General features: G+C 33.3%; 1 protein-coding gene across 2 annotated transcripts; it reads right to left on the reverse strand.

Annotated features, from left to right (window-relative positions):
- LOC131944463 (cytoskeleton-associated protein 5) lies at positions 1 to 27,108 on the reverse strand. Of its 2 annotated transcripts, XM_059305104.1 has the most exons (45): positions 27,012 to 27,108; positions 24,397 to 24,510; positions 23,985 to 24,181; positions 23,733 to 23,859; positions 23,418 to 23,497; positions 22,947 to 23,118; positions 22,343 to 22,582; positions 22,081 to 22,194; positions 21,544 to 21,648; positions 21,258 to 21,347; positions 20,861 to 21,025; positions 20,547 to 20,675; positions 19,803 to 19,991; positions 19,581 to 19,622; positions 19,387 to 19,455; positions 18,324 to 18,434; positions 17,914 to 18,006; positions 17,599 to 17,784; positions 17,282 to 17,373; positions 17,095 to 17,152; positions 16,791 to 16,916; positions 16,276 to 16,430; positions 15,952 to 16,126; positions 15,653 to 15,766; positions 15,303 to 15,431; positions 14,672 to 14,866; positions 13,823 to 14,080; positions 13,456 to 13,563; positions 13,094 to 13,243; positions 12,573 to 12,776; positions 12,142 to 12,277; positions 11,719 to 11,912; positions 11,024 to 11,196; positions 10,577 to 10,720; positions 10,035 to 10,164; positions 8,721 to 8,900; positions 8,075 to 8,262; positions 6,819 to 6,894; positions 6,326 to 6,517; positions 5,882 to 6,001; positions 4,533 to 4,622; positions 4,220 to 4,367; positions 3,769 to 3,932; positions 2,824 to 2,901; positions 1 to 2,145 (listed from the first exon to the last, which is right to left on the reverse strand). In XM_059305104.1, exons 2-45 carry the CDS (start codon positions 24,451 to 24,453, stop codon positions 2,035 to 2,037), a joined length of 6,054 nt encoding a protein of 2,017 aa, XP_059161087.1. In that variant the 5' UTR covers positions 24,454 to 24,510; positions 27,012 to 27,108; the 3' UTR covers positions 1 to 2,034. The 2 variants fall into 2 exon arrangements, with proteins under 2 accessions (XP_059161087.1, XP_059161081.1); XM_059305098.1 differs by lacking the exons at positions 1 to 2,145; positions 2,824 to 2,901; positions 3,769 to 3,932; ... (3 more) ...; positions 6,326 to 6,517; positions 6,819 to 6,894 and adding an exon at positions 18,938 to 18,973 and having other exon boundaries at positions 8,046 to 8,262.
- Positions 27,109 to 27,821: the final 713 nt, after the last annotated feature.

Raw genomic sequence — 27,821 nt, forward strand, 5'->3', positions numbered from 1 at the left:
GCCTTTAATTCTTTAGTTTGCATGCAGCCAATAGAAATGGCTTGTACAAATATTAAACACAAGCAATAAAGACAGCAGGATTGGAACCAACAGGTGTTTGAACAGGTGAGATTACAGGTGCAAAGTTAGGACATAGGAAGACAGTAAAGAACACTGCAAAAAATAAAAAGCATTCAAAGACATCATGTTGACAAGGTTAGGCCTTATACATCATTGTGAAATGTTGGCAAGTGTGTTTAGGTTTTGAACGCACCATATTAAAGCAGAACTGTTGGAATAGGATGTATGTAATTGGACTAATAATGAAATATTTAAGAAATCCTTTGCCTTTGAATATTTGAAGAACTGAGGATATGCATATAGTAATAAACTGCAATGTTAAAAAAAGTAGAAAAAAAAACGTAAGGGCTAATTCACCCTTACTTTGGTGTAATAAATTTACAAGCTAAATGAAAACATTGTAAATGCAGAGTACCATATTCTACAGATACCAGTAATTACTTATACACAATAGGCCAAACTAGAGACTATCAATACAGTGAAAAGTATCCAATGTGCCTACTTTCAAAGCGCGCTACCAACGATGTTTATATAAAATATAACCAATAAACAGTCATAATCTTAGATTCAACAGGCGATAAATAAGGATTATATAACAAAACAAAAGCTAGGACAATTATTCTAGCTTAAATTATATGTTCATTAATTTTTTACATTTTCACCAAATATTTTTTTTTAAAAAGGCATGGGTCATGATTTCACTGAAACTAGGTTACATAGTTAATTCTTTATGAGCACACACAAATTCACTCAACACAGACAGGTAGATAGGTTGGAGTAAAATCCTTGTTCCCCCATCTCTCATTCTCACACAGCTTGTTACAATCATCTCAATTATAAGAGTAAGATAATAAATTATTCAAGATTTTAAAAATCAAGGAGCCGCCCACTGGGATAGTTGTATCCTAAAGGAGCCTCATATAACCGACTGGGATAGTTATATACAGCTATCAAATTATATGTTTGAAAACAATGCAATCACTGTTGATTCAACAGGTTCATCACTTACTTCTTGAGACATGTTTATAGTTAAGGATGTAGGAGATTTTTCCGACGCTTCTTTGTTTAAAGCTTCTGTGTTTTAAGTACATTAACATGGTAAGATTGAAGCATTATTGCACCATCTGCCTGTTTCAAGCTTGGAGCATTGGTTTCCTTTACAAATGAAAGAAACTTTACAAATGTTAGACTGAACTTGTGAGTCTATAAATGCACCTTTTCTATTATGTTACACGGTCACGCACCTGCATGTTACAGTGTCACATGCCTGCAAGTTAGTGTCATACACCTGCATGTTTGTGTCACACACCTGCACATTAGTGTCATACACCTGAGTGTTAGTGTTGCACACCTGCATGTTACAGTGTCACACACCTGCACATTAGTGTCATACACCTGAGTGTTAGTGTTGCGCACCTGCATGTTACATTCAATAAAATCAGATCAATAATAGGTACTTTAAAAAATCTATATACATTTTTGTTCAGTTCGAGACTCCATCATACCCAGTTAGGATTAACTCCATACCATAAAGTGGTCTCATGGTAAATGCTTTTGTAACAGGTATATTAAGTGAACTACACAACTCAGTAGTTCAAGTGAATTGAATGTTGACAGCAGAGGATACAAGTTGTAATGTTAGTTAAACTGTCTACGCTGGCTTTAAGATAATCAAACAAAAAACGCATTTAAAATAATTTTAGCAGCGGTGTAGACATTGGCTACCAAAGTAACATTGATCAGTTAGTTTTTGTTTAAGAAAGTTTTTCTGGTAACTTAACTGGATGTGCTAAAAATAAACCCACAATTGATTTACATAAAATAATCTCATACCTAAAACATTGGTAAACAATAAAGCTTGCTACATGATTATAAATAACTGGAAATCCCTGGAAAAAATCCTTGACCCTTTGTCACCTGGTCACTGTGGAACTGTTGTTCAGAAAAGGTTAAAAAAAACCAACAGGAAATGAGTTAGCTGTTCGCCATTTTCTTGATTTTTTCCAGCCTTGCCTTCAAACTGGTCACATCTACCATCTGCTTGGGTTCCTCCTCCCGTGGGGGGTTGCTAGGCCATTGGATTTCCTGGACACACAAGAAACATATTCAGTACAGGCTGAGACAAGTCTCTCGGAACCTTTCCTTCTTTATGTGTTTAAACCAGTCTAAAGTTGTTGTCAGATGTGACTTTTAAATAAAGCTGTCCAGATCATTTCTACTATTAAGTTTAGAAATTGGCTTTTAAATAATGTCTAGAACATCTACTAAAGCCTAAAAAAGGCTTTTAAATACGTTAATGTCTACTTAAGCCTAAAAAAGGCTTTTAAATAATGTCTAGAAAATCTCTACTAAAGCCTAAAAATTGACTTTTCAATAATATCTAGAAAATATCTACTGAAGCCTAAAATTTGGCTTTAAAATAATGTCTACTAAAGCCTAAAATAGGCTTTATTTTTTTTTTTTGATGTCTAGAAAGTCTACTTAAGTTTATGAAAAATCTTTTAAATAACCTCTAGAAAATATTTATTATAGGATTTCAAATAAAGTCTAGAAAATGTCTACTATTCAAGTCTAGCTAATGGTTTTTAAATAATGTCTAGAAAAATATATACTTCTAAATAAAGCTTTAAAAATGGGCATTAAATAGTGTCTAAAAATGTGTATTAAATAATGTCTAGAAAATATCTTAAACAAAGTTTAGAATATTATATAAATACATGAAAGACAACTGAAAGTGTGTTGGAAATGTGTGGCTGAACTAACCAAATCTCCGTGATCTGTTTCATCCGTCTCTGTGCTGTTTCCAGACACCCTATTGCTGACCATCTTGTTACTGTCAGCCTGGTAAAAATAGACGTGTCACATGACTTAATGTTTACCTTTTACAACAAGCTATCTCAGACGCCCTGGTACATATAGGTGGGTGGTGTGGTTAAGGAAATCAGTTTGGAGTTTGGTGAAAAAGTATAGAGCAAAAATAAAAATATGTGGGAGGTTGTCATTGAAATTAACATGAGAGATAGAAATACAGTTTGGTACAAAGGAAGTTTATTATAACTTAGTAGCCAAATCTTTAAAAAGCAAAACATATTACATTCACACAGCATTGTTGCTGTCTAAACCACATCTCACCTCAACAGCGTTGTTGCTATCTAAACCACATCTCACCTCAACAGCGTTGCTGCTTTCTAAACCACATCTCACCTCAACAGCATTGTTGCTATCTAAACCACATCTCACCTCAACAGCGTTGTTGCTATCTAAACCACATCTCACCTCAACAGCGTTGTTGCTATCTAAACCACATCTCACCTCAACAGCGTTGTTGCTATCTAAACCACATCTCACCTCAACAGCGTTGCTGCTATCTAAACCACATCTCACCTCAACAGCGTTGTTGCTATCTAAACCACATCTCACCTCAACAGCGTTGTTGCTATCTAAACCACATCTCACCTCAACAGCGTTGTTGCTATCTAAACCACATCTCACCTCAACAGCGTTGCTGCTATCTAAACCACATCTCACCTCAACAGCGTTGTTGCTATCTAAACCACATCTCACCTCAACAGCGTTGTTGCTATCTAAACCACATCTCACCTCAACAGCGTTGCTGCTATCTAAACCACATCTCACCTCAACAGCGTTGTTGCTATCTAAACCACATCTCACCTCAACAGCGTTGTTGCTATCTAAACCACATCTCACCTCAACAGCGTTGTTGCTATCTAAACCACATCTCGCCCTCAACTCTCGCAACTTTTCCCTGTAGAAATCAACATCTGGCATGTCCTGGTCTGACGAGCCAGTCACATTAGCCACACCACTGTCCTCTGTCCCATGCTGCATATAGCTCAGATTTGGGTTGTCACCTTAAAAAAACAAATTCTTCTAGTTAGACTGAAATGCTCATCATAAACAAATGCCAGTTTTTTTACTTTTATTGAAAAAAAATAATTTAATTTTTACTAAATAATTTAATTCACTGGCTAAGATAACCAGTAGTTTATCTGCTGGAGGAAAAAGGAAATTTTTAGTAGCAACTTCTTTACATGTTAGTGATATTGTTTTTAAAAAAAAAAATGTTGCGTTGTTTAAGACAGCATCAATATTTCATTGTGATAGAAATCTAACATGGTAATTTAAACAAAGACTTTACCTCCTGACTTCCTGGATCTCCTCTCCTCCTCAATTTCTGCCAACATGTTGCTGATGTATTTTTGGAAATGGACTGAAGTTTTTTTGAGAAAAGGCTCAACATCTGCTTCTGGATATTTTTTCTTGAAGTCAAACAAGTCATTCAGCCCCTGGGGATTAAAACCTCACACTCAACACCAAAGTTGTTGACAAACAAGTCATTCATTGTTTACCGCAGCTGCAAGAACTTTGTACATTTTAGACCTAAGCATCAAGTGGTCATTTAGTAAATAGAGGAGTTACCTCTCTTGTGTAATTTAATTAATAGGAGTTACCTCTCTTGTGTTCTCCTTGGTACCAATTTTCTTGAATATTTCTGTCAATAGTTCATGTGTCTTGGAGACTCGTTTGCCTTTGGATGCATTCTAAAACAGTAAATAAACTGTTTAAATATTTTTCTAGATATAAACTTACAACATGGATAGTTAAAAAAATATTGCCATTTTTGAACAAAAATGGCTTGGTAAAATATTTAAACACTAATTACCATGCACTGATTACAACAAGAAGAGGTAGCTAAAGACACATGAAGCTTTGGGTTCTCACAGCTACACATTGAGCAGGCAAATGTACTGTCTTAGTATAAAAGTACTTAATCTAAGTCACACCTCGTGCCAAACCTAAGACACTAAGTACTTCACTTAAAATGCACTGAGTACCAAATCTAAGACACTGAGTATCTTGCCTAAGACACACTAAGTACCTAACCTAAGACACTAAGTACTTCACCTAAGACATGCCAAGTACCTAACTTTAGACACAGTGTACCTAAGACACACCTAGTACCTAAGACACTAAGTACTTCACCTAAAATGCACTGAGTACCAAATCTAAGACACTGAGTATCTTGTCTAAGACACACTAAGTACCTAATCTAAGACACTTGACTAAGTACTTCACCTAAGAAACAATAAGTGCTTCACCTAAGACATGCCAAGTACCTAACCTAAGACACATTGAGTACCTAAGACACATTGAGTACCTAGGACACACTGAGTATCTAAGACACATTGAGTACCTAAGACACATTGAGTACCTAGGACACACTGAGTATCTAAGACACATTGAGTACCTAGGACACATTGAGTACCTAGGACACACTGAGTATCTAAGACACATTGAGTACCTAGGACACATTGAGTACCTAAGACACATTGAGTACCTAGGACACACTGAGTATCTAAGACACATTGAGTACCTAGGACACATTGAGTACCTAGGACACACTGAGTACCTAAGACACTGAGTAGCTAGGACACTGAGTACCTAGGACACACTGAGTATCTAGGACACACTGAGGATCTAATCTAAGACATGCCACATGCTAAGTAGCCTTAGAGTCAACTACCTTTACCCTATCAACACCAACATCTAATCTAAGACATGCCACATGCTAAGTAGCCTTAGAGTCAACTACCTTTACCCTATCAACACCAACATCTAATCTAAGACATGCCACATGCTAAGTAGCCTTAGAGTCAACTACCTTTACCCTATCAACACCAACATCTAATCTAAGACATGCCACATGCTAAGTAGCCTTAGAGTCAACTACCTTTACCCTATCAACACCAACATCTAATCTAAGACATGCCACATGCTAAGTAGCCTTAGAGTCAACTACCTTTACCCTATCAACACCAGCATCCTCCTGCCTGCCACTGCTTTTAGCCAGCACTGTGTGAAGGTAAGCCTCTACCTCAGAGTTTTCAGATGCCCCGATAAGCCCAGTGTGACTAAGAATCTGAAAGTTTACATCATTACATGTTGAAATTTTTTTAACTTAACTCTTCAGCAATATTATACATGTCTTATGTTACAGTTCAAAGTTAGTATTTTAGTTTAAAACTGAAAAAAACATATTTTAGTTTAAAACTGAAAGAAACGTTTATTACAGTTAAGTAGAAAGCTTATTAATCAACTGTGTATGTTTAAGTATAATTTTGCAGTCTAAGAAGCTTTTTCTGCTGGTCACTTAGGCTTTTCAGCTTAGTATTTATATACATTTTTCCGTATGTTTTACAGCTGGTTCTAGTAACCATGTAAAATATTTAATTCAAAGGTGTACCTTGTGTCCTTTAAGCTTGGTCAGATTGTGCAGCAATGTTTTTATTGTCCTAATTGGCATGTCTAAATTTGGCCTACTTTTCCAACTGGAGGTAGGGAATTGTTGAAAAAACAAGTGAGCTTCATAAAGAACTCTGTCACAGTTCAAATCATTGATCTTGTCTGGTACCAGGTTCAGGATCTTCCATAGGCACTGAAATAACACACCAGTTTAATTAAGCATTGCATGTAACCATATTATGTGCCATATGGCCCACTGACTTCAGCCTTTTTTCTTAATTTTTATCTGGCCAGGAATCACCTGCCTATGCCACTGCTAGCTGAATAGCCATACCCATAAGTCAGCAAGCCAAACCATATTTTAGCCCACATAGCTTTATTCCAGAGAATTTAAGTATTACTGGCATTACAGCTCTTTAAATACAGCTAATAATAAATAAATAAATAATATTCTTCATATATATTGCTGTATCAACCATCATAAATTGACCAACCTTAATGACCAAGTCCAAAAATTTGTAGGAACATGTCTCACTCTGTAAGCACTCTCTCATCAAAGAAATTATTGCACTGAAGAGTTTAAGAAAAGTAACAACAAATTATAAATGCATGTATAATGTAGTGTTAAAATATAATACAATTCAAAAGACTGATAAAATGACATTAAATAATGTATCTCTTAAAGTATTAATCTCAGCCATTTTCTACAGCATTTCAGCAAAGAAATATTTTGCAGCTGGAAAAAAAGTTAACAATTTAGTGCTAAAACTTTAAACTATAAAAAGCATATTACAACTAATGTTACAGTCCCAAATCATTTAACACCTTGTACCTAATGGCTACAGGACATTACCCCCCTGGATATTTCCCCCCAAAAATCCCCCCCCGTATTTACCCCCCGGAGCAATTACCCCCCGGAGCAATTACCCCCCTGTCAATTACCCCCCGGGGAATTACCCCCCCCCCCTCTCAAGCTAAAATCCTAACTCTAACTGGAATTTTATACCTATATACTACTTTAATCCAAACCTTAAGAAAAAGACCAAAACCTAAGCATCCACCTTAGCCTAAAACTTCACACAAAACCAAAGCTAGACACAACCCTAACCCTAAAACTAGCTCTAACCCTAACCCTAACCCTAGCCCTAAACATAAACCTAGCCCTAACCCTAACCCTAAAACCTAACACTAACCCTAACCCTAGCCCTAACCCTAACCCTAACCCTAACACTAACACTAACCCTAACCCTAACCCTAGCCCTAAACCTAACCCTAAACCTAGCCCTAACATTAGCTCTAACCCTGTCCGGGGGGGGGGGGGGGGGGGGGGGGGGGTAATGTCCTACTGGGCGGGGGGGTAATTGACAGGGGGTAATTGACAGGGGGGTAATGTTGGGGGGGAAATATCCGGGGGGTAATTGACAGGGGGGAAATGCCCTGTTCCCGTACCTAATGTAATTTTTTTTTTTTCCAAGAACTCTACACATCTGAAAATCCACAAACTACCAAGACAATGATCAATAAGCTATTTTCTAATTATCATGCTGAAATAAAACATTGAATATAAGTGTATAAATTCCATTGTTCCTATACATACAACAAAAAAAACGTGCACTCACCATGTAATGTTTGTTGGGTCAGACTTGTTGATGATCTTCACAACTGTCACATTGACAGTGCGAATGATCTGAGGGCCTTCTTCCAGCTGCCCAGTGTTACTCTACATACAACAAAAAAACTGTCCACTCACCATGTAATGTTTGTTGGGTCAGACTTGTTGATGATCTTCACAACTGTCACATTGACAGTGCGAATGATCTGAGGGCCTTCTTCCAACTGCTCTACTTGTGTGTCTAGTAGAACTGTCAGTAAGCTGTGCATCAAATCTTTTAAGATATGTGTTGAGGCTTTTTTACCCATTGATGTCTTGTCAAATATCTAACAAAATACAAGGGATTTTTTCATGGTACAAAAATAATTTTTTTGATAAAAAGAATTGTGAATCTTTCTAGATTTGTCTTATGGAATAATTTAAAAAATCAGTTGGCCATAATAGTAACCTCAAAATCTGTTTATATCCCAGGATTTTAAAAAAATCCTATCATACGCCAAAATAAAATAAAAAATTATATTCTTATGAGATTTTTTTATAAATCCTCCCTTTTACCAAGCAAGGTCTTTAAAAAATCCCATCATATGCCAAGATTTGTAAAAAAAAAAAACCATTCATAGACGTGACTAAACAAAAAACGCTTTGTATCCCAAGATTGTTTTTTTTTTAAAAATCTTCTCATATACAGGGTTAAAAAAACAACTGATAAACTCATATTTCATCTTCACAGGTCTGACAGGGTAAATCCGTCAAAAGTAAACCTTGAGAAAAACAAATGACCTACACTCAACAATGTACTGAGCAGACATCTGTAGAGCCGGATGACCTCCTTGTTGTCCACCTGTGAGTCCAGCAGGTGTTTCCCCAACCCCATCTTGCACTGCATGGTGATCACAACAAGCAGGTTGTCAATGTGGTTGGCCATCACAGCAGCTTTCCTTTCATCCTTCAACACCTCATCTATCTGAAAACAAACATTGGGAGATCTAGAATATCAACTGTATAGGTGAGATTTTGGCTTGAAAAAAACAAATTTTATTGGCATATTCTGTTCAGATAAATTGAAAAACACTGCATTAGTGCAAAATAAAAGAATTTACTGTCCAATTTTAACAACCCAATCTACATAAATAATTATTGCATAATCTTATCAATTACAACCATAAAATAAACCGGGAGTGATCTCCCCTAAACTTTCTCAAATATTCTTATATAACTTGGAATGTAGACATCATTTTTAATTAGTTAAACTTTTAAAAATAGAATAGAATCTCATAGAAAAAAGAATTGCGCACCAAGCGAACGCCAAAACAAAATGTGCGTAATAGTGCGCAATATTATTAGTACTTTATAAATTTACATACGTTTTTTGAGAAATCGGAAATAGCGTAAATTAGTACTTCCGGTCAACGGAAATTACTCAAAATTTGACAGAAGGTAGAGAATTAGATCTTTTACTTACATTTAAAATTTCATTTATCTATCTGAAATGGTACTCAAGTTATAGGCTTTTGAAAAATTCAAAGTAGGAAAAGTATCACTTCCGGTTTTTGGAAATCGCTCAAAAGTTGATACGGATCTACGATTTTGATAAAATACTTATATATGAAATTTCATCAACCTAGCTGTAACGGTACTCAAGTTATCGTGTTTACAAACAGACAGACAGACAGACAGACACACAAACATACGGACAAGATTGCAAAATTATGTTTTTCCTTATCAGTGAGGTGTAAAATGTCGAGATTTGTAAAAAAATCGCGATTTTTTTTTTGGCACGATTACAAGACTTTCTCTATACTTCGTATATACGAGAAAGTAAAAATTAACTGTTAAAATTTGTTATTAAAAATATACACATTTGAAAATTGTGTTCTATATTATATATACAACCTGGTTGTATAAAATTATGTTTAGCTTGAAGACCAAAACTTAACAGAGGCAAATCTCATTTCATCCTTATAAACAGCTGGCTAATAGTAGTTGATTATTTACACTATTTATTAACAAGCAAAAAAAGTTAACAAAATCACAGGTTATCAGTGTTGTAGGTAAAATTTTCTAGTTTATAATTTTCTTTGACAGAGGGTGACAGTACCTGGGCTAAGGCTTTAATACTGGTGCTGATTTCTACATCAGAGATCAGGGACACCACACTGCCAATGCTAGCAGACACATCAGCTGATCCTATCAGTTTGGATGGTAAACCAGGGGATGCTGGCCTGGCCCTGGATAAAAGTAGCATAACCATAGGTTAAATATTTACTTATTTAAACTTGTATCTTTTAAATATTATATGTATATAAATATATTAGTCTACTATACAAATACAATTCTAACAAGCTTTATTTAGCAGCTTGAAGTCTCCACCTACACAAAATTGGTTTGTGTTATCGGCTCCTATGACACACAGTTAACAACCTTTAAATACAAATTTCTTCAACAACATGGCTTAGTGAAAAAAATCTTGAAACATTTTACCAAGCACCAATGTGCAGCTATAAATTAACTTTGGTTTTGTAATCAGCACTCATGACACAGTTAACAATTTTTAACAAATACAAATTTCTCCCATTTCTTAGCGATAGGTCCATGAAACAAATTTACCAAGCATTAGTTTTTATACATGTCAAAACTTACATAAACTTTGGCTTAGTGACTGGCGCCATTACAGCCTCCAGGTCAAGTTCTATCAGACTTGGGACCACAGGCTCCCAGTTGTCCTCAGGCTCAATGTCCAGTTGGTAAGTTCTCTTGATTGGCTCCATTCTATTTATGTTAGGTCTAGAAATGTTATAAAGATAATTGTGTATTCATTATTAGATAGTGATATTTTATGAAATAAGATTTTTTATAGTTATTCATACATGTTAAGCAGCAATGGTTTTGTTGGATTAAAATGATTGTTCTTGGGTGGAGAAAGGATATGCAAGCAGCAAATCCAGAAAGAAAAGGAGGCTCTAGTTGGGAGACAACAGGCCATAGAGCACATAACATGTTGACAAGTAATACTTCAACATTACAATTAAGAACGGAGCAGGTAGATTCAAACATACGAGACACAGCTTTAGTCAAACAAAAACCTACTGTGAAGCAGCTTTAGCCAAGTTTCCAGAAGGCGCTGTCTTTGGCCGCTGTGCTTGTTGCTGTTGCTGCTGTTGTGGCTGTGGCTGGAGAGGTTCCTTCACAGGCTTGCTGTCTTTGTTCTTCATGGCCCGTTTGATCCTCTCATCTAGTAAGCTTTGGTCCTTGTCATTCAGCTGGGAAAAAATAAATTATATTTCAGTAAAATCAGATTATATGGGGGATGGTGTGGAAGAGTAGCAATCATGCAATGGTATCTAGAACATTGGACTCTCAAAGGCCCATTAAATATTTTTACAATCAAGTGCACGGTTATTAAAGTATTAGTGGTAATATAAATAAATTAGATTGTGGGTCTTGCATGTCTTTTCTGGTTTTTTTTATATTATTAAAAAATTTGAAAAAAAAAACAGCTTGGTTTTCTCTAGTAGCCATATGTTTATCTAAACAGATTTTTGCTGAGTATGCAATCCCTTAATATTCTGAGATCACTGAAACATGGCAGTACTTCATTTGCTCAAATTTAACTCAATTATTTTTACTTTTTTATGTATTCTTTGATGATGTGTGCCAGCTAGAAATTTCTCTAAATAATAAGAAGGGGATGGGGGGTGGGGGGAATTCGATGGAGATTCTGCTCTTGATAGTGATGTGTAGAGCAGCGGCTGCAGTAAATTTAAAATGTGCTATTGACTCACATTGCCAACATATTTGTACACACTCTCCCCTAGAATGGTGTAGGCTACCACAATGGTGTTGAGTGCAGCATTCCTCACACCGTTGTCTCTGTCGCCTATCTGGCCAGCTATAATCTTCAGAGCATGTGCTGGTGAGGGCTGGCACACATTCATGCCATAGTTCTCTATCAATCCACCCAGTTCTTCCAGCAGTTCTGGAGATTATTAAAAAACAATTCATGAAGAATGTATACACCCTTAATTAACTATTTTAGCACTCGAGTCATAATGTGCTGTTTTTTTTATCTGATAACAGGGAACATTTCAATTTAGTAATTTTGTGGTTATAAAACTACTTTAAAAGAGTGATAGTAACTTTTTTAACCTACTTTTTAAAATACGTTATTTTGGAATATCCAGTGAAGATAACTAAAATGTGTGTACCTGATCTTTGTTTAGCCACTTTACATTTCAGACCATCTATAATGAAACTAAACATCTTGCTTGACGGGTAAATCTTGCACATTTGCTTCAATATGGTGCGTACATCCCTTCTGACATTGTCCTTAGGATCACCACTCTAAAAAAATTTAGATCCATACACCTATTTAATCAATATTTTATAACAGATCTATTCTATTATTGTGATATTATGATGTTTTTAGTAATCATTTTTCTTATTAAAACGGAATAACAAATATATTTCATCATAAAATATTTCAATTTTTAATAAGTGATGAAAAATGTGAAATAATCATTCTGCTATCCATATCTTATTGTGAAATAATCTTTAAAATTTTATTTTGATAATTGATGTGTGGATTTCATTGTAAACTGAGAAGCCTTCGAAATAACAACCATTATTCCTTACTCACCTTAAGTAAAAGATATGGAATAAATGAGGAAGCTTCCAAATCAGTGAGGTGGTAGTCTAATGAAGTCAACATTGAGAAGAGCTGCTGAATGTAATCCAGAGCTTTGTTTAACATACTTGGGTTGGTATCAAAGAATCTAATGGTCAGCCACTTGAGCAGGAGGTCCAAGTTGTTCAATGTCTCTCTCTCCTGGGTCTCAATACACTGGAGAAAATAAACATATACTTTCAAGTAATGTACTACGGTAAAAAACACAAAAAAACACTCGTAGTTTCTTCAGTTGGTATCGTAAGTAAAGTTCCCTTTCAAACCTGACGGTCTATGGGGCAAGTGAAGTTGATATGATGTAAGTTAAATTTAAATTGTGAAATCAATAAGTACTCACATTATTTACTACCAACAATAGAGCGCAATAAAAAACACAAAAGCTCATACTATTTGTTTAATTCAGCTAATTTAATAGAACTACATTAAGTTATAGACCACAAGAGAAAACAAAAAGTACCAATATTAGTGTTTACCTTAATTAGCTGTTCAATAGCCTTGATGTGGTTTTTGAAGTCAGAATGAAATAGGTCAGCCATGATAGAGCGATTGAAATTCTTTTCCATCTGAGTTTTCAACTGCTCCACAAATTCACCACGTAGCTCTATAAAGTTCCACTTCAGGACCTATATTTTATCAAAATGAGATGCTCTTAACTATTCGATCCCTCAATTTAATTATTTCACTTTCAAATTTTTAAAGTGACAAAACGAACACAAGACAAGAAGAGAACTTAAAGTAAATTGTTTATAAAATATTTTAAATGTAATTCAATTTTTTTTTATAAAAAGGCTTTTTTTTATTTTAAATGAAATATATTCAAACTGCTTGTCCATACCTTCATGGCTTTTTCCTCTTTAACTCTTTGGTCTTTAGTTACAGTCATAGTCATAGGTGGACCAAAATCTTCCTCCTCTTTCTTTTTAGTGCTTGGTGGAGGTGCAGCCTGGAATCAATTATAATAAGGCTACTTGTACTAAATGTAAATCTGAAGTACACTGTTAAAATCATAGCTACTTTTTTTAGCTAGCTTTGCTTCTCTAAAACTAAAGCCCTAATACTAGAATTGAGTTTAATCCTAGATCTAGATCCTAGTGGCGCTTGCAGAAAATAAAAATAAAATCAATGATTGGATACTGAGTTTCCTTAACAACATGTACAAGAGCCATCACAAATTATGATAAAGGTCTAATACAACATCCTACCTTCCCTTTTCCTTTAACAACTTTAGATTTGCTGTCTGTCTTAACAGCTGAGGATTTCTCCACCACAGTTTCATCATCCATATCCAGCTCATCTATCTTAGAGGATGAGCTAGTGGAGGAGATTGTCTTAGCAGAGCTCTTCTGGCTGACAGGAGCTGAGGGTGCTGCAGGAGCCTTCTTCACAGCTTTCACTGGCTTGGCAGGGAGTTCACCTCGAGCTTTTTCTAACAATGGCTGGATTTGGTCTTTGGTGGCTGGCTGAAGTAAAAATACAATCAAATAGACTTAATTTAATTCAAATTTAAACAAGGTTGCTAATTAAACATTTAATGCTTCTACAGTATTCGCTAAAAAGTAAAGAGAATTTACTGTCTGTGGTAGTGAGATTGTCATACTGTTCTTATATTAACACATATCTTACAATTAGTAGCAATTATTTTACAATTTATGTACATTTAGCTGGGTTTGAGGTCAAGGTCATGAACATAAACTATCTGATAGAGGGTTAGTATCTAAACATATCAGTCTTATCAAACTGGACATCCAAAAATAGTTTAACTAGTTACAGAGTTACATGATTACATGAACCAGATCTTACAATCAACGCTCCATTAACAAAGTTTGCTCAAGTTACACATGAATACAAAAATTTGACTTCAAATTTGTTCTTCATTTAATTCAACCATTGCTTACTTCCAAGACAAAGTTAAACCTTGAGATGTATAATACATATTTGAACAATGGTCCTCTATTGTCCTGTGGGTCAGTTTTCTACACTTTTTAACCCAAAGCTTTAAAAAATTTGTATCAATCTTAAGAAGCACAAGGGATTCACAGCCCACTACATACCTTACACTTGCCCAGAGCTTTAAGGAAAGCATCGTATCCAGTGTGGATCATGAGAGGCACTAGGGACTCCCCGGCACGTTTACGAACATCAGCGTTCCTGTCCTCAAGGCAAGTCAACACATTAGGGATAACTCCCCTTAGTTCTACTGGTAGCTGCTTGTGGTTTGGTAACTTCTCTGAGAGCCAGCCTAGGAGCTAAAGGGATAAAGTTTTTTTTATTTCACAAATCTAAAACAAAATTTGGACAACAGGTTAACTCATGAAAAGCATTATTTGCAGCTAAATAATACATCTTTAAAAATCCATAAGCCAAACAGAGTTTTTAATAAAATAATAGTTCAACTAGTATTAATCTTAACTAACTCATCTCTATATTATTAAATTACCATTTAGCTTTAGCAGTGTATGGCTATTTGTTTTTCAACTTTAAAAAAATATTGCTAGGAAGATGTTAGGGCTTTTGTACTTTAATTTCTTACTAGGCAGAGCATGTCTTCAGTCCTTTTAAAGAGTTATTTATGCTAGTGAATTTGTTTCTATTTTTTTATTGCAGACCATTATCTTTAAGACTTCTAACTAAATTTTTTCACCAGGTCCTCTGAAGACTTTTAGCTAAATATTTTCTACTGACCTCTGCCCTTAAGAAAGGGTTCTCCGTCTTGAGGGCATCAATCAAAGCCTCTGTTTCAACCAATGGTAAGAGGGTGGAATGTTCAATCCAAACATTTAAACAAGCAATCACTTTTTCACGTAACGCTGGCTGTAAAAAAGATGAGTTACAAAAATAAAAAGAATGGCATTTCAGCCAAAATTACTAAGAAATTTAGAAAAAAAAAAAGATTTCTTTTTCCATTTTTATCTTTAAATTTGTAACGTTTAATTTAGAATAATTTTCTAATCAACCAATTTATGTGGGTTTTTAAATTTAAATGAATCCATACTAGATTATCACAGATTATATTAGTTCTGACTTCAACCAACCTTAGAATCAGCTAAACACATAATGAGACCTGGACCGATAATTTTGAAAGGTCCTTTACTGTGTGGCCCCAACGCTGTACCAAGGGTCGAACATATTCCAATTGTAATCATTTGCTACAATACAAACAAAATGCAGTGAAATCATTTTAATTAAAGCTACCTAGTATGAACAAATGGAGCAAAAGACAAAAGAATGACAGCTGAGAGTATTGATCTTGAGAGGCAGGATAGTGTCCTGAGGTTTCTAAAAGGTCCACAATTAAGAAAATTTGTACACATTTGACCAGGCTCAAACTTACTAAATTTTTGTTGGACTCTCCAAGTCGAGCTTTCAAAGCTTCAGGCAGAGGTCCAAGATTGGGCGTCACAAACTTGGCCTCAGAAAGAATGTTGGTCACTTTCTGTAGCGCTTCTCCTCTGGCCTTCCAGTTTTTGTCCGTCAGTTCAGTCAAAAGATCTTCTGTTATTTTCTCACTGGTTAAGTAGGTTTTAAAAGAAAGTTTAGGGAAATGCAAAAAATCACAACAAAACTAAACTATATTTTTTTTCAATCTAGATAATTAAAATATAATAGAATGTGACTGATTATTATTATGTCTGTAACTATTGTTTTTGTTCCTCACCTAATGTCAACTCTAGGCAACAAATCTTGCATGGCATTTTCTCCATCCTCTTCCCCATCACCATCAACATTGTCCTCATCCTCACCATCATCACCATCCCCACCATCAGCAGATATTACTTTCCTACTTGGCATAGGAGGCTTCACATCTTTCATCTGTTACAAGAAATTCAATGGCCAATAAAATTACTAAAATTCACAATGAGGAAAAGCAACCAGCAAACAATGCATTTATAGATAAAGATCCTTTTTTAAGTAAAGAGCCATTTTATAAAGCATTTCTAAAAACACCTATTTATAGAGACAAATTTGTATTCATTTTAATATTTAAAAACAACATTCAACATAATAAAAACAAGTAAAAGATCTGAGTTTTCAACTCTTTATATACCTATTGAAAAGAACAAAGAACAGCAAATTGCAAAAACTTGTCTAAACATTAAACAAAGTGCATGTGGTATAATGGGTACTTTGGTCCAGTGCAAAATTATGGCAAAAATATTAAAGCTGCGTCACCTTTGCGAATTCAGCATCAATCTGTTGAAGTAATGCTGGCTTTTCATTCTCAAAGAAAACTCGCAAAGTGTCACCCATGTATGTGTAGATTACACCAAGCAGTGAAATGCCTGCCATCCTCACTCCCTGTGCATTAAAAAAATGTGTACAAAAAAACTTGAGCAAAATATAGTGTGCAGAAAAGATGAGAGGAAGGAAAAAAACAGCATGGAGAAAACCTACACAATAAATAAAATTCTTGTAGTACTTGAAAACATAAATCTTGTGTATACCAAATTGGATTAGAAGAAAACTGTCTACTTACAGGATTAGTGGCAGCTAAAGCTTTGTTGATAGTTGCCAGTAAAGCTTTGACATTTAACCTGACAGATTTTAAAATTTCTTAAATATTTAATCATATAAAATAACAGAAAGGCTTATTTTTTATTTTTAATTAAAAGAAATGAAATAATTAAAGAGCCAAAACCAAAACTTCTAAAAAACAATCTTACTTAAGTCCAAATTCTTGTACAGCTGTTGTGAGCCAAGTTAATGTTTCTTGCTGGTTTTTGGGATTCTTCTGTTCAAATGCTCTTGTCATTACCTGTTCACACAAAATGGTGCTATGTTTGTGTTGCAATTTAAATTCATGATAATATTTTACATTATTTTATTAGCTTTTTGAACTTTTATTTTCATAGAAAAATTACTTATTTATTGCTTGTATTATTAATCAGCAGGCCATGCCCCATTGACCATACAGTTACAACACCAAATAAAAATATAAAAAGGAATAAAAAAAATGTTTTGTATATAATCTGCTGCTTACCTCTAAACTAACATAATCCAAACCCAAAGCCTCGGCCATCCCAGTCAAACAGTCTTTGGCCACTGCACCATTTTTGGCATCTCCCAATTTATCAACAATATCAGTCAGGACAAACTCAGCACATCTCTTAGAAAATTTGGCATTGCGTGACAAGTGGGCTATTAGCTCCAGCTTCAGTTTCAAGACCTAAACAGATATAAACAATTTTTTTTTAAAGTAAGCTATCTGGTTAGATATTAGTTTCAAGAACTAACAGAAAAAAAAAGAATTATGAATGAAAGTTTGTTTTGTAGGCAACTAGTGCTAGAGTAGTACCTGGAAGTTTGTTTCCTTGAGTCCAGGTTTATTGTTGAGTACTCTGATGCACACCTGACAAGGAATCTCATCTTTACCTGTGCTGCTTACCACCTAGAAGGGAAACAGTCAAGTCTGATTTATGCTTGAGTATAACATAATACACGGCAATGTAGGGAGAAACCTTTATAAACAAATTATGACATTATGCGCATATGGGAATATTATGCATATTTTGAGGATGACATTTAATTCGGGCAACAAAAATGTGTATTGTGATTATTCTGTACATTGTAATTGTTTTACGCAAACCACTGAATGTATGGCTTTTTTTAAAAATGCATCCATAAAAAAGTTTAATTGCGAATAAATTTTAAAAGTTACATTAAACACGTAACAGACAATTCTCAGTGGGTAATTTTTTTTTTTACCTTAACGAAGCTTTCCATGGCTGCAAGCCTTTCCTTCCAATTTGTACTGGCTAGATTTGTAAGTGTATCACCAGGCAGGAACACCTGTGCCTTTTCCTCAACAGCTTCATCCTAAAATAAAGGATGTGACTAATTTTTAACTAGTTAAATAGTTTTAAAAATCTGTCAACACCAAGTATTTTTTGTACCAATAATATTAACAATATTAGAAATAAAGCTGTTTTGAGTATTACACTTAAAATTTCAAATCATGCACATCTGCTTCAAATAAATACAAAGTATTCTTCATTTAACCAAGATAAAATAAGATTAAATAAAGTTACAAGCTTTTTTTTCTGTAATTAGCAACCCTGATGGTTGACTTTCAATATTGAAAATCTCAAAATAAAATAACTTGAGGATGTATCAAAATTAAATACAAAAATGTGTTGTTTTTTTTATTCAATTCGATAACTTTTTCAACAGAAGATAATCTTTAAAACTAAAAATTAAAAGCAAAATAACTAAATGCTGCATTAGGTTGTTGTTTTTTTTTTAAATTAAATTAAGTCTATAAACTTTTAACAGAAGATAATTTTTAAGAATAAAAACAGCATGTTCATTTTAACATGTACATTGCCTCCACGATCCCAAATTGGTTTTCTTTTACGCTGGACAAAAAGGAAGTAATTTTCTTTTAATTATATGATCATTAAGGTATCTTATATATAACCCTTATGACTTAAGTATTTTCAAGAGTTAAAAACAGAATACTCTTTGCCACTTAAGCTAATGATAATGACATGTAATAGATGCAGTTACGGTAAAAAAAAAATTAAGATTAACATTTACAAAATAAACACACAATATTGAGTCACCAGTATAACAATATTTATCAGATAGATATTTATCACATAATTTTTTTTTTTCTTTCTCAGAATTAATGTTTTTAAAATTTGTTAGCAAAACTAACATTAAAATAAGAATTACTTATAAGAAATTAAACAGTTTTTCCTGTTTTTTTATTAATGAAATCTTAATATTTCCCCATGATAATTTCAATCAAATAAATGTAATTACTTACACTTAAAGCAGGTTCTAATTTCTCCTCAACTGGCTTACCACCTTTCTTTACCGGACCTTTACCCTGTGGCTAAAAATGTAGAAAAGCAAAAAATCATATAACATGTTTTATACATAAGAATATAATTTAAAATATAATTTTTGCATTTCATTTATCCCCAATGTTAATTTCTTCTCTAAAAATGTGTGCATTACCTTAGGTTTAGGTTTGGCTCCACCAGCTGCAGGCTTTGGTGGCTGAAGAAAGAAATAATGACATTAATAACCACACTAAAAAAACAATCTCCACACCATAAAAACAGTAAAAAAAAAACAACATACCTCAGCTGAAGAAAGAAATAATAACATCAATAACCACACTAACCAAACAATCTCCACACCATAAAAATAGTAAAAACAAAAAAAAAAACCACATACCCCGCCAGCTTTAGGAGCCGCTGTTGTTGGGCGTTTGACAGGTTTAGGTTCTTCTATCCCTGGTCTGGCAGAAGGAGCAGAAATTGGCCTTTTATTGGCCCCAGTATCAGGCGGGACTATGGATTTACTGTCACCTCGTGGCTCACCCTTAGCATTCAGCAGCACAGCTTTTTGGCAAGATTCTTGAATCTGGGTAAAAGATAGGTGGCTGTTATGTATAGGTGATGAAAAGGTGATAACGGTAGTCATCGTATGCTGAGTTCCTGAACAACTAGATTTTCTAACAATATAATATTGACGAGTGATGTTTTGGTTTAAGATAGTTTCTGAACAATCGCAAGTGCATTTTTTTAAAAATCACAATTGTTTATTACAGTAAACTTATATTTAATTTAATATAATTATTAATTAATGCAAGTGTTTAGGCCTATAATATTTTAATGAATAGTGACATAAATTTTAATAGTAATCTAAGTTTCTTCAATACATTGTTGGGACAATAGAGAATACTCCTAAATTAACATTTTTTATGTATTAAACTTATCTTGAAATTCATATTGAAATATTAGAATACAATTCACATTACTACATGTTCTAAAATTTTAAACACATAATCATTAAATAAAACAGAAATTGAAAGAAAGAATTCTAAGCTACAAACAGCCGATTGGGTTGAAAGTTAAATTTTAATGTCTAGACTTAATAACCTGCATGAGCTATCAAATTATGTAAAGAAAAATCCACCTTTTGCATCTTGATACTGTCAACATCTGTAAGGAAAGGTGTAATGTTCTTCTCTGTCACAACTTTCATGGCAACACCAAGAGCTTCAAACCCAGCTTCTCTTACATTAGGATCAGATTCATTCACTGTCTAGATATCAAGTTTAACAACAAGTATTTATTAATTAATTATTAATTATTATTAATTAAACACTACAATCAACAGGATGACTGATAAAGCTAAACTAAATCACTTATCTTAAACAATCAGAGCTTCCTAATAAAGATGCTAACCTCCTAGAGAAAAAAATGCTTAAGAATTTTTTAGACTACTACCTTAAGAAGGGGGGTAACATATCCTTTTAGCATTTTCTTTGGTAGAGTAGACTGAGAACATCTGGCAAAACAACGAGCAAGAAAGAGAGCAGTTTCCATCTTGATGCTGGGATTTTTGTTATCTAAAGCTGCAACTACATCTTCCATTATAGCTTCCAAAGTGATCTAAAAGAATTATTTTATTTCTTTAAATTATTATATAATAACACAATTGGTAAGTAAGTATTTCAATAGCATTAATTTAAACAATCTATAAGAATTTAAAACTGATCTATTGAGTTTTTACAAAATTTTTGTTATAATGTATTTTTTAAAGAAAAAAAATAAACTCTCTATTTAAGATTAAAATTAGCTACAATAGCAGGATCAAAATAAATTATTAAAAAAAAAATCTTACTGATTGATAACAAGCATCAATAGCTTCTCTCAAAGCTGCAACTACATTACTTTTTTTTTCTTTGAACTTTTCAAGCACCGTGGACACACACTAGTAGAAGAGATAACATAAAGATTTTTAAATGTAAACCAAAAAGTTGATTTTGTTGACTTTTTAGCATACTGGTTAAACTACAACACCTTAACTGATTGTTACAATTATTTTTTTTTGTGCAAATTCAACAAATTATTTTCATATTTCACGATATTTAATTATATGTTAAGTGCAGTAACAATTATAACTTTACCTGAGTAGCATATGGCTGAAATTTTTTACGCAGTCCAACTGCCAGGCAAGCTAAAATTTTAGCTGCAATTGTTACTAGCATGACATTAGTGTCCTTGGCTACCACCTAAAAAAAAATTTTTAAAACAACTGTTTTATACAGCTTTAAAAGGGATAAATAATAAAGGACAATTTTTAACCAAATACAAAATGCGTTAAGTTTTATTTCATCTATCATGTATTAGCATTTCTAATAATGAAGTTTGGTGTTAGGTGGTTTCATCAGTCAAAATCCTAGGGGGTCTTACTTTTGTGGCTATGTTTTACAAGGGAAGGAGTTCAGAAAGTGGTGGCACACTTGTAAATGTAAAACAAATTTAAAACTAAACTTATGCTTTTTAAAGAGTTTTGTAATCTAAAACTATTAAAATTGGAGAGGGTTCATATGTTTTGCGATGAGATGTGGGCCAATTAGTAGTGGGGGTGGTAAATATTATCTTAAAAATTATCTATTTCTTTAACATAATTTTTAAATTGAAAATTACAAAAAAAATTTTACCTTTAAGAGTGCACGAACTAAGTTGCTATAGTCCCCATTTTCTAGCCTAGGATTTTCAGCCAATTTTTGAACCTGCTCTAAGACTTCTTTCCTTTCCTGCCACTTTTTAGCTTCCTAGAGAACAATATAAAACTGATCACATGCCACAAGTTTTAAGCAACTATATCTGACAACATGAAAATTATTCTATGTAAACTAACACTACAAAAACTGTCAATTGCTCTTACTATTATTGTTAAATGAAACAGTAGATACAACTTACAACTTGTTCGAAAAAATTCTTCGGCAACTGAGCCAGGATATCTACAGGTGTCATTAATTCATAAGGGTCAATGGCCTCTTCTTCTTCTGCTCCATCAGTGACATCATCCCCACCCCCGTCTGCTGCAGCCACTGCTTGTTCTTCCATTTTGGCTTTCAGATCCTGCTGTGACCTCATGAATCGAGACTGTTGGGCTTTCCCTGGAGGAAGTTTATCAAACTCTGCCTCTAATTCTTGTACCTAGTAAAAAAAATACGTGTTAACTTCATTACTTTTAAAAATATTGATTTGGAACATGGGGTGAAAAAAAAGCTTTATAAAAATAGATGCTCCATATGGGTAAACAAGTGGCTTTAAAGATACCAACATTTAAACTGAAACTCCCAAAATAAAACTGGGCAGGCCAAACCCGGCATAAAATAAATAAATAAAATAGATTTTGGAGATGTTTGGATTAGGACCTAAGCAATGGCAATACATTTTTTGCAGAACCAATGCCACAGTTATGATCCCCTTTTTCCCATCCCACAATTTTTAAGAGCTTTCATGAACTATTTAATGCCTTGAATGGCTCAACAACAAAAAAAATTAACATTTATAATACCTGAATAGGCTTGAAATGAGTCAACTGGGGTTTAAGAGCTGCTCCAATCCATCTATACAGTTCAATGACCAACTGTTTAGTTTCCTCTCGTACACCCTTGTCTCTGTCCTCAAGCAATTTAGGAAGTACCTTCAGCAAAGGCTTTACCTGGATCACTTTTGTACCAAAGTCCCTAAGATTTTTAATGAAAATTTTTAACCAATACATTTTTTTCAATGAAGACAGAATTTTTCAAAGTATGAATTTTCAAAGTATAATAAAACTAATGAAGAAAAGATTTTTTTAACTCATTTTAAAAGCAGTGTATTTAGTGATCCAAAAAAAAATAGCAAAAGAAAAAAAAATGTTTCAGTGAGTATTGAGTTTAACGGGATGGCATGGCCTAATCAGTAGAGTGCTAGGCTGCAAACCCGAATGTCTCAAATTTAGTTTAACATCTAAATGTAAGTGACAATAAGTTCAGCTACAAACCTAAGGGCACAGGTAACTGCCTGTACACAACCAACCACTATCTTTGGTTGCTTATTTTCCATCCCAGCCATTAAGCATTCCTAATATGATGTGGTAAATAAGTTTTACTTAGTTCATATAGAAATACGATAAATCATTATTGAAATGTTAAAATATTCAAACATATCAGTTGCTTATAAATTTTGCTATAAAAAAGAGCAATAATAAGTAAGAACTCAAATCAGGCTATTGTCTTAAATGGTTATCATTTTTAATTTAAAGTGGTCTTCCTTGGAGTAACTAATAAATTATAAGACATCTTTCTTTTGTATTTACCTGAACCACATCTGGTTTTTCTGCTTCAATATATAACATGATTATTTCTATACCTCTGTCTTTAGTTTTTTGTTTGCTAGCATTTAGACACTTGGTAACAATCCCACTCACAACATCACTGCATGTTCTGTTTTTAAAAAAATGTACTAAAAATCATTAACAACATTTTTATTACAAACAAAAAGGTGTATATTTTAAAGTGTATATTTTTAAATAATATCAAGGACAATTTTCTAAGTTACTTAGGCTCACCTTCCACACACATTAGTAGGAGCATTCTCAACAAAGGCATACACAGCCTCCAACCCCTTCTCTTGTGCCACTGCATTTGTATCTGTGACAAACTTTTTCAGCAAACCAGCATAACGTGAGAACTCTTGGCTCTTTTCATCTAAACCATTGAATAATTTAACTGCCTCTTCATAACCCGCAACCCTGGCTTTCCAGACCTGTGGACATAGTTCCATTCATGTTCAGTTTATACTTTATTTTCAATTGTAATTATTATTATAATAATTTACAACTCCAAACTTTAAATTAACTTACATATTAACTACTTATTTTTTTAATTTTGTAAATCATTTTCTTTCAACTAACTTATACAACTTTTAAAAATTATTAAAACGTATGTTTTGCCAAATAGTTTACATAATAAGAGGGCTACCTTGTGTTGACATTTCTCTTCTGTAGGCAGTTTCAGCCATTCTGAATCATCTCCCATTTTGGATTATCAAATTCAGATATTGTTCATTAACAATAAAAAAAATACTGAAAGTACCTGAAAAACAATTTTGGTGTTTTAAAAAAATCAACAATAAATAAACTACCATTGAAGCTACTGCATCACAATAATAAACCTATAGTACATTTTTGTCTCTTGTCACAGTTATATGGATTTTGGGTTTGGCAATATTTTAGTTTTGAAATCAGATGAAGCTTTTCTCAACTAAAATAGGCCTACTGATGTGTTAATAAAAATATTGTCCTTTTTGGAATAAGTTGTTTTAAAAAAATAAATTATTATTCAGCACAAATTTATGCTGTTTTACAGAAAAAAAAGCATAGGTTAGACATTATTTAAATTATAAAAAATCATATCACTGTAGGCCTATAGTTAATCAGAAATAACACATTTCAACATAAAACTGGTTAATACTTAATGAGCAGTCTTATGGTTATAAGATTTCACTACAAGACTACAAGACGAATAACCAAGCTACATTTACAATAAGTAGGCCTATACCACAATGAATTTTTATTTAGTGAGCTTTTTAGGGTTGTTTATATTTAATTAGAGACATGGGGATTGACTAATTATATTATATAGGGGCTAGAAGGTTGAGGCTAGGAGTAGGGTGATGACTAAAACTAGAAAGAAGATTTGGGTAAGTTATTTGTATAGGCCTAGATGTCATTTTAATTTGAAAATTTCTTTTACCCTAAGCCTAAGCTATAAAAATTATTATAAACAATAGGGCCTAACTGTTAAACAGGACAAAATGGTATAGTTTTATGCAATTTTTTCTTGGATGCTTTGACTGGAATCTGGGCAAGGATCAGGAATATAGTCGGGATTAGATTGGGGGTCAAGCAATAAGGGACAGGATAATAAAAAAGTAGAGGCCTATTATTATCCTGGATTATGTCATTCTGATACGCCTATATATAGTATAACTATAAAGTAAAATACCAATGTTGAGTAGAGAATCAAAATGTTATTAATTTACTACCCCTTCCTTAATAATGTATCTTCTTACCCATTACGATTATTACACCGCCCTAATTTGTTGTAATATTGACTTAGTTTCAAGTTAAGAACTAGTTTGGGTTAGCTTAACACGGTTACAAAATTAGGCCTTAACTAATTATTATTATTATTACTGTACTGTAGGCCTCAGCCTGTAGGCTAAAAAAATTAGAGGATGATTAGAGATACCGGTGTCCGATAATGGAATCTTCTTTAAAAAAGGGGTGTTGGGTTGTTAGTAGTATTGTAATCTCGACTAATTTTATTGTTAGAAATTAAGGTTAGGCGTATGGTAGGACCAGGGTTGGGGTTAGGGTTAGGGACAAGGTTAGCAGTGACATTAGCCAACCATGTGTGCATTTAGTTAACTACTAGTAACCTAACACCCCTATTTTAAAGATTCCATTATCGGACACCGGTGTAAACATTCTCCCATTAGACCCCTACAAGGTATACCTCTAGAGAACTAGATCTATTTTTGGTAATCCCTTAGTTTAGCGTCGGAAATTATCGGGTAATGTTTGTTGAGTTTCGGTAATTAGAGTTACGGTAAACCATGGTTTATTTGACCATTGAAATAATAAATTGAAAGTCGATTGTAGTAAATTAATGTTTTATTTTTTTAAGTTTAATCGACAAAAGGAAACAAGAATAAATATAATAGTAGATTTAAATTAGTAGATCTAAAAATAAAAACGTATATTAATATAAATAATGTATCAAATGTAATAATTTAATGTTTTTGGCTTGCAGCGGATTTGCGACCATTAATTAATTAAATCTAGATCTAGCTAGATATCTAGCTGCTAGGCCAAGTAAAAAAATCTAGATTACGAAAATAGTAAAAATGATTACAAAATGTAAAAATGATTACAAAAATAAATCTATCCAAATTTTAAACATTCTGTATAAAAATAAAAGAAGACGCCAAATAAAGTATGGTTTACAGTACTTCCGGTGAATTCCGGAAGTGTGTGACAGACTTTGACATTCTTTTACTGTTTTTTACTGCTATACGATTCCGGAATAATAACCGACGCTAAACTAAGGGATTACCCTATTTTTTACTAAAATAAATTACTTAATTATTATAATTGAGCTAACCTAACCTTCTATTAACTATTTGCCAAACAATTAACAAATGTTGTCAATGACTCAATTTTGAATTTTAGTCTAGCCTATCCAGATCCAGAAGATCTCTAGAAGTTTCAAGTTTAATTTAAGTTATTAAGTTACAGTAAATTCGAAAACAAAAAAAAAATATATTTACAATCAATTAGAGTCTAGGCCTAATCTTTTCAATCAAGATTCAAGAAAGGACAGTTCAAGAAATTTTTATAAATTTAGATTAGAAAACATCACAAATAAACTAAACTTGAAACTTCACAAACTAGAATCTTATATAATATATAATATATAAAATTAAAAACTGTTAGTGTTAAGTCAAATGATATATCTAGCTCATGTGTAATTTAATGGCATGAAATAACGTGAATGTAACGTTTGAAATTTTAGTTAGGAATCATTTTTACCCGACGTATCCTTTAATTATAAATTATAATCTTTCAGCAAGAGTAAAATGAATTCCAATACTTGGGTAACTTTACAAGTTTCAAGTTTTTTAAAACGGAGAATGATCCGAATTTTTTAAATTCCCTAGAGCGCCGTCTAGCGGTAACAATTTAAATTTTCGGCTTTAGCTTAGCCTAGCTAGATCCTACAAAATTAATTTGACTATCGTTTACAGCGATATGGCCTGTAAAGTGTAATCTCGAGACAGCTGCACTGAATATTATATATATATATAGATATATATATATATATATATATATATATATATATATATATATATATATATATACAAATAGCCTGTATAAATAGGACTAGATATATATATATATATATATATATATATATATATATATATATATATATATATATATATATACCCTATTTTTGTGTATTTAATTTTAAATATAGCTCTTTCAGCATTCTTTTCAATAATTCTTTCAGAGAGGGTGATTGAAACTTTCGGGTGGGGAGGGGGGGGGGCACAGGTTAAATATACATTTTCTATAAAAGATTTTTATTATTTTTGAATTATTTCTTTTGGGTGGATGGGGTAGGCGGTAGACTTGCTCCATATCCCTAGAGATGCCTGAAAAAAATTGCATATCTGATATACAATCGATCACTGAGTGGCGCCCAGATGGACACCCCCCCCCCCTCAACAGCGGTTGCTACGCCATTGCATATTCGTAATCAACATTTTAAAAATTCAGTTAGAAATAAACCCCCTATTCGAATCGTGTCTTGAAGCGTGCTTTGGAGCAGACATTGAA

This window comes from Physella acuta, unplaced genomic scaffold, assembly GCF_028476545.2.
Source record: "Physella acuta isolate Inbredline_101_S28 unplaced genomic scaffold, ASM2847654v3 ptg000046l, whole genome shotgun sequence".
In the NCBI taxonomy this organism is placed as follows: Eukaryota; Metazoa; Mollusca; class Gastropoda; family Physidae; genus Physella; species Physella acuta.

Excerpts from the sequence above, each read along its gene's own strand:
- LOC131944463 (XM_059305104.1), bottom strand. The coding sequence starts at position 24,453 with ATGGGAGATGATTCAGAATGGCTGAAACTGCCTACAGAAGAGAAATGT. Across the intron at positions 15,432-15,652 it reads TGTGTTTAGCTGATTCTAAG|CCAGCGTTACGTGAAAAAGT; the intron begins GTTGGTTGAAGT and ends TCTTTTTTACAG. Across the intron at positions 8,263-8,720 it reads TGCTCAGTACATTGTTGAGT|ATATTTGACAAGACATCAAT; the intron begins GTAGGTCATTTG and ends GTATTTTGTTAG.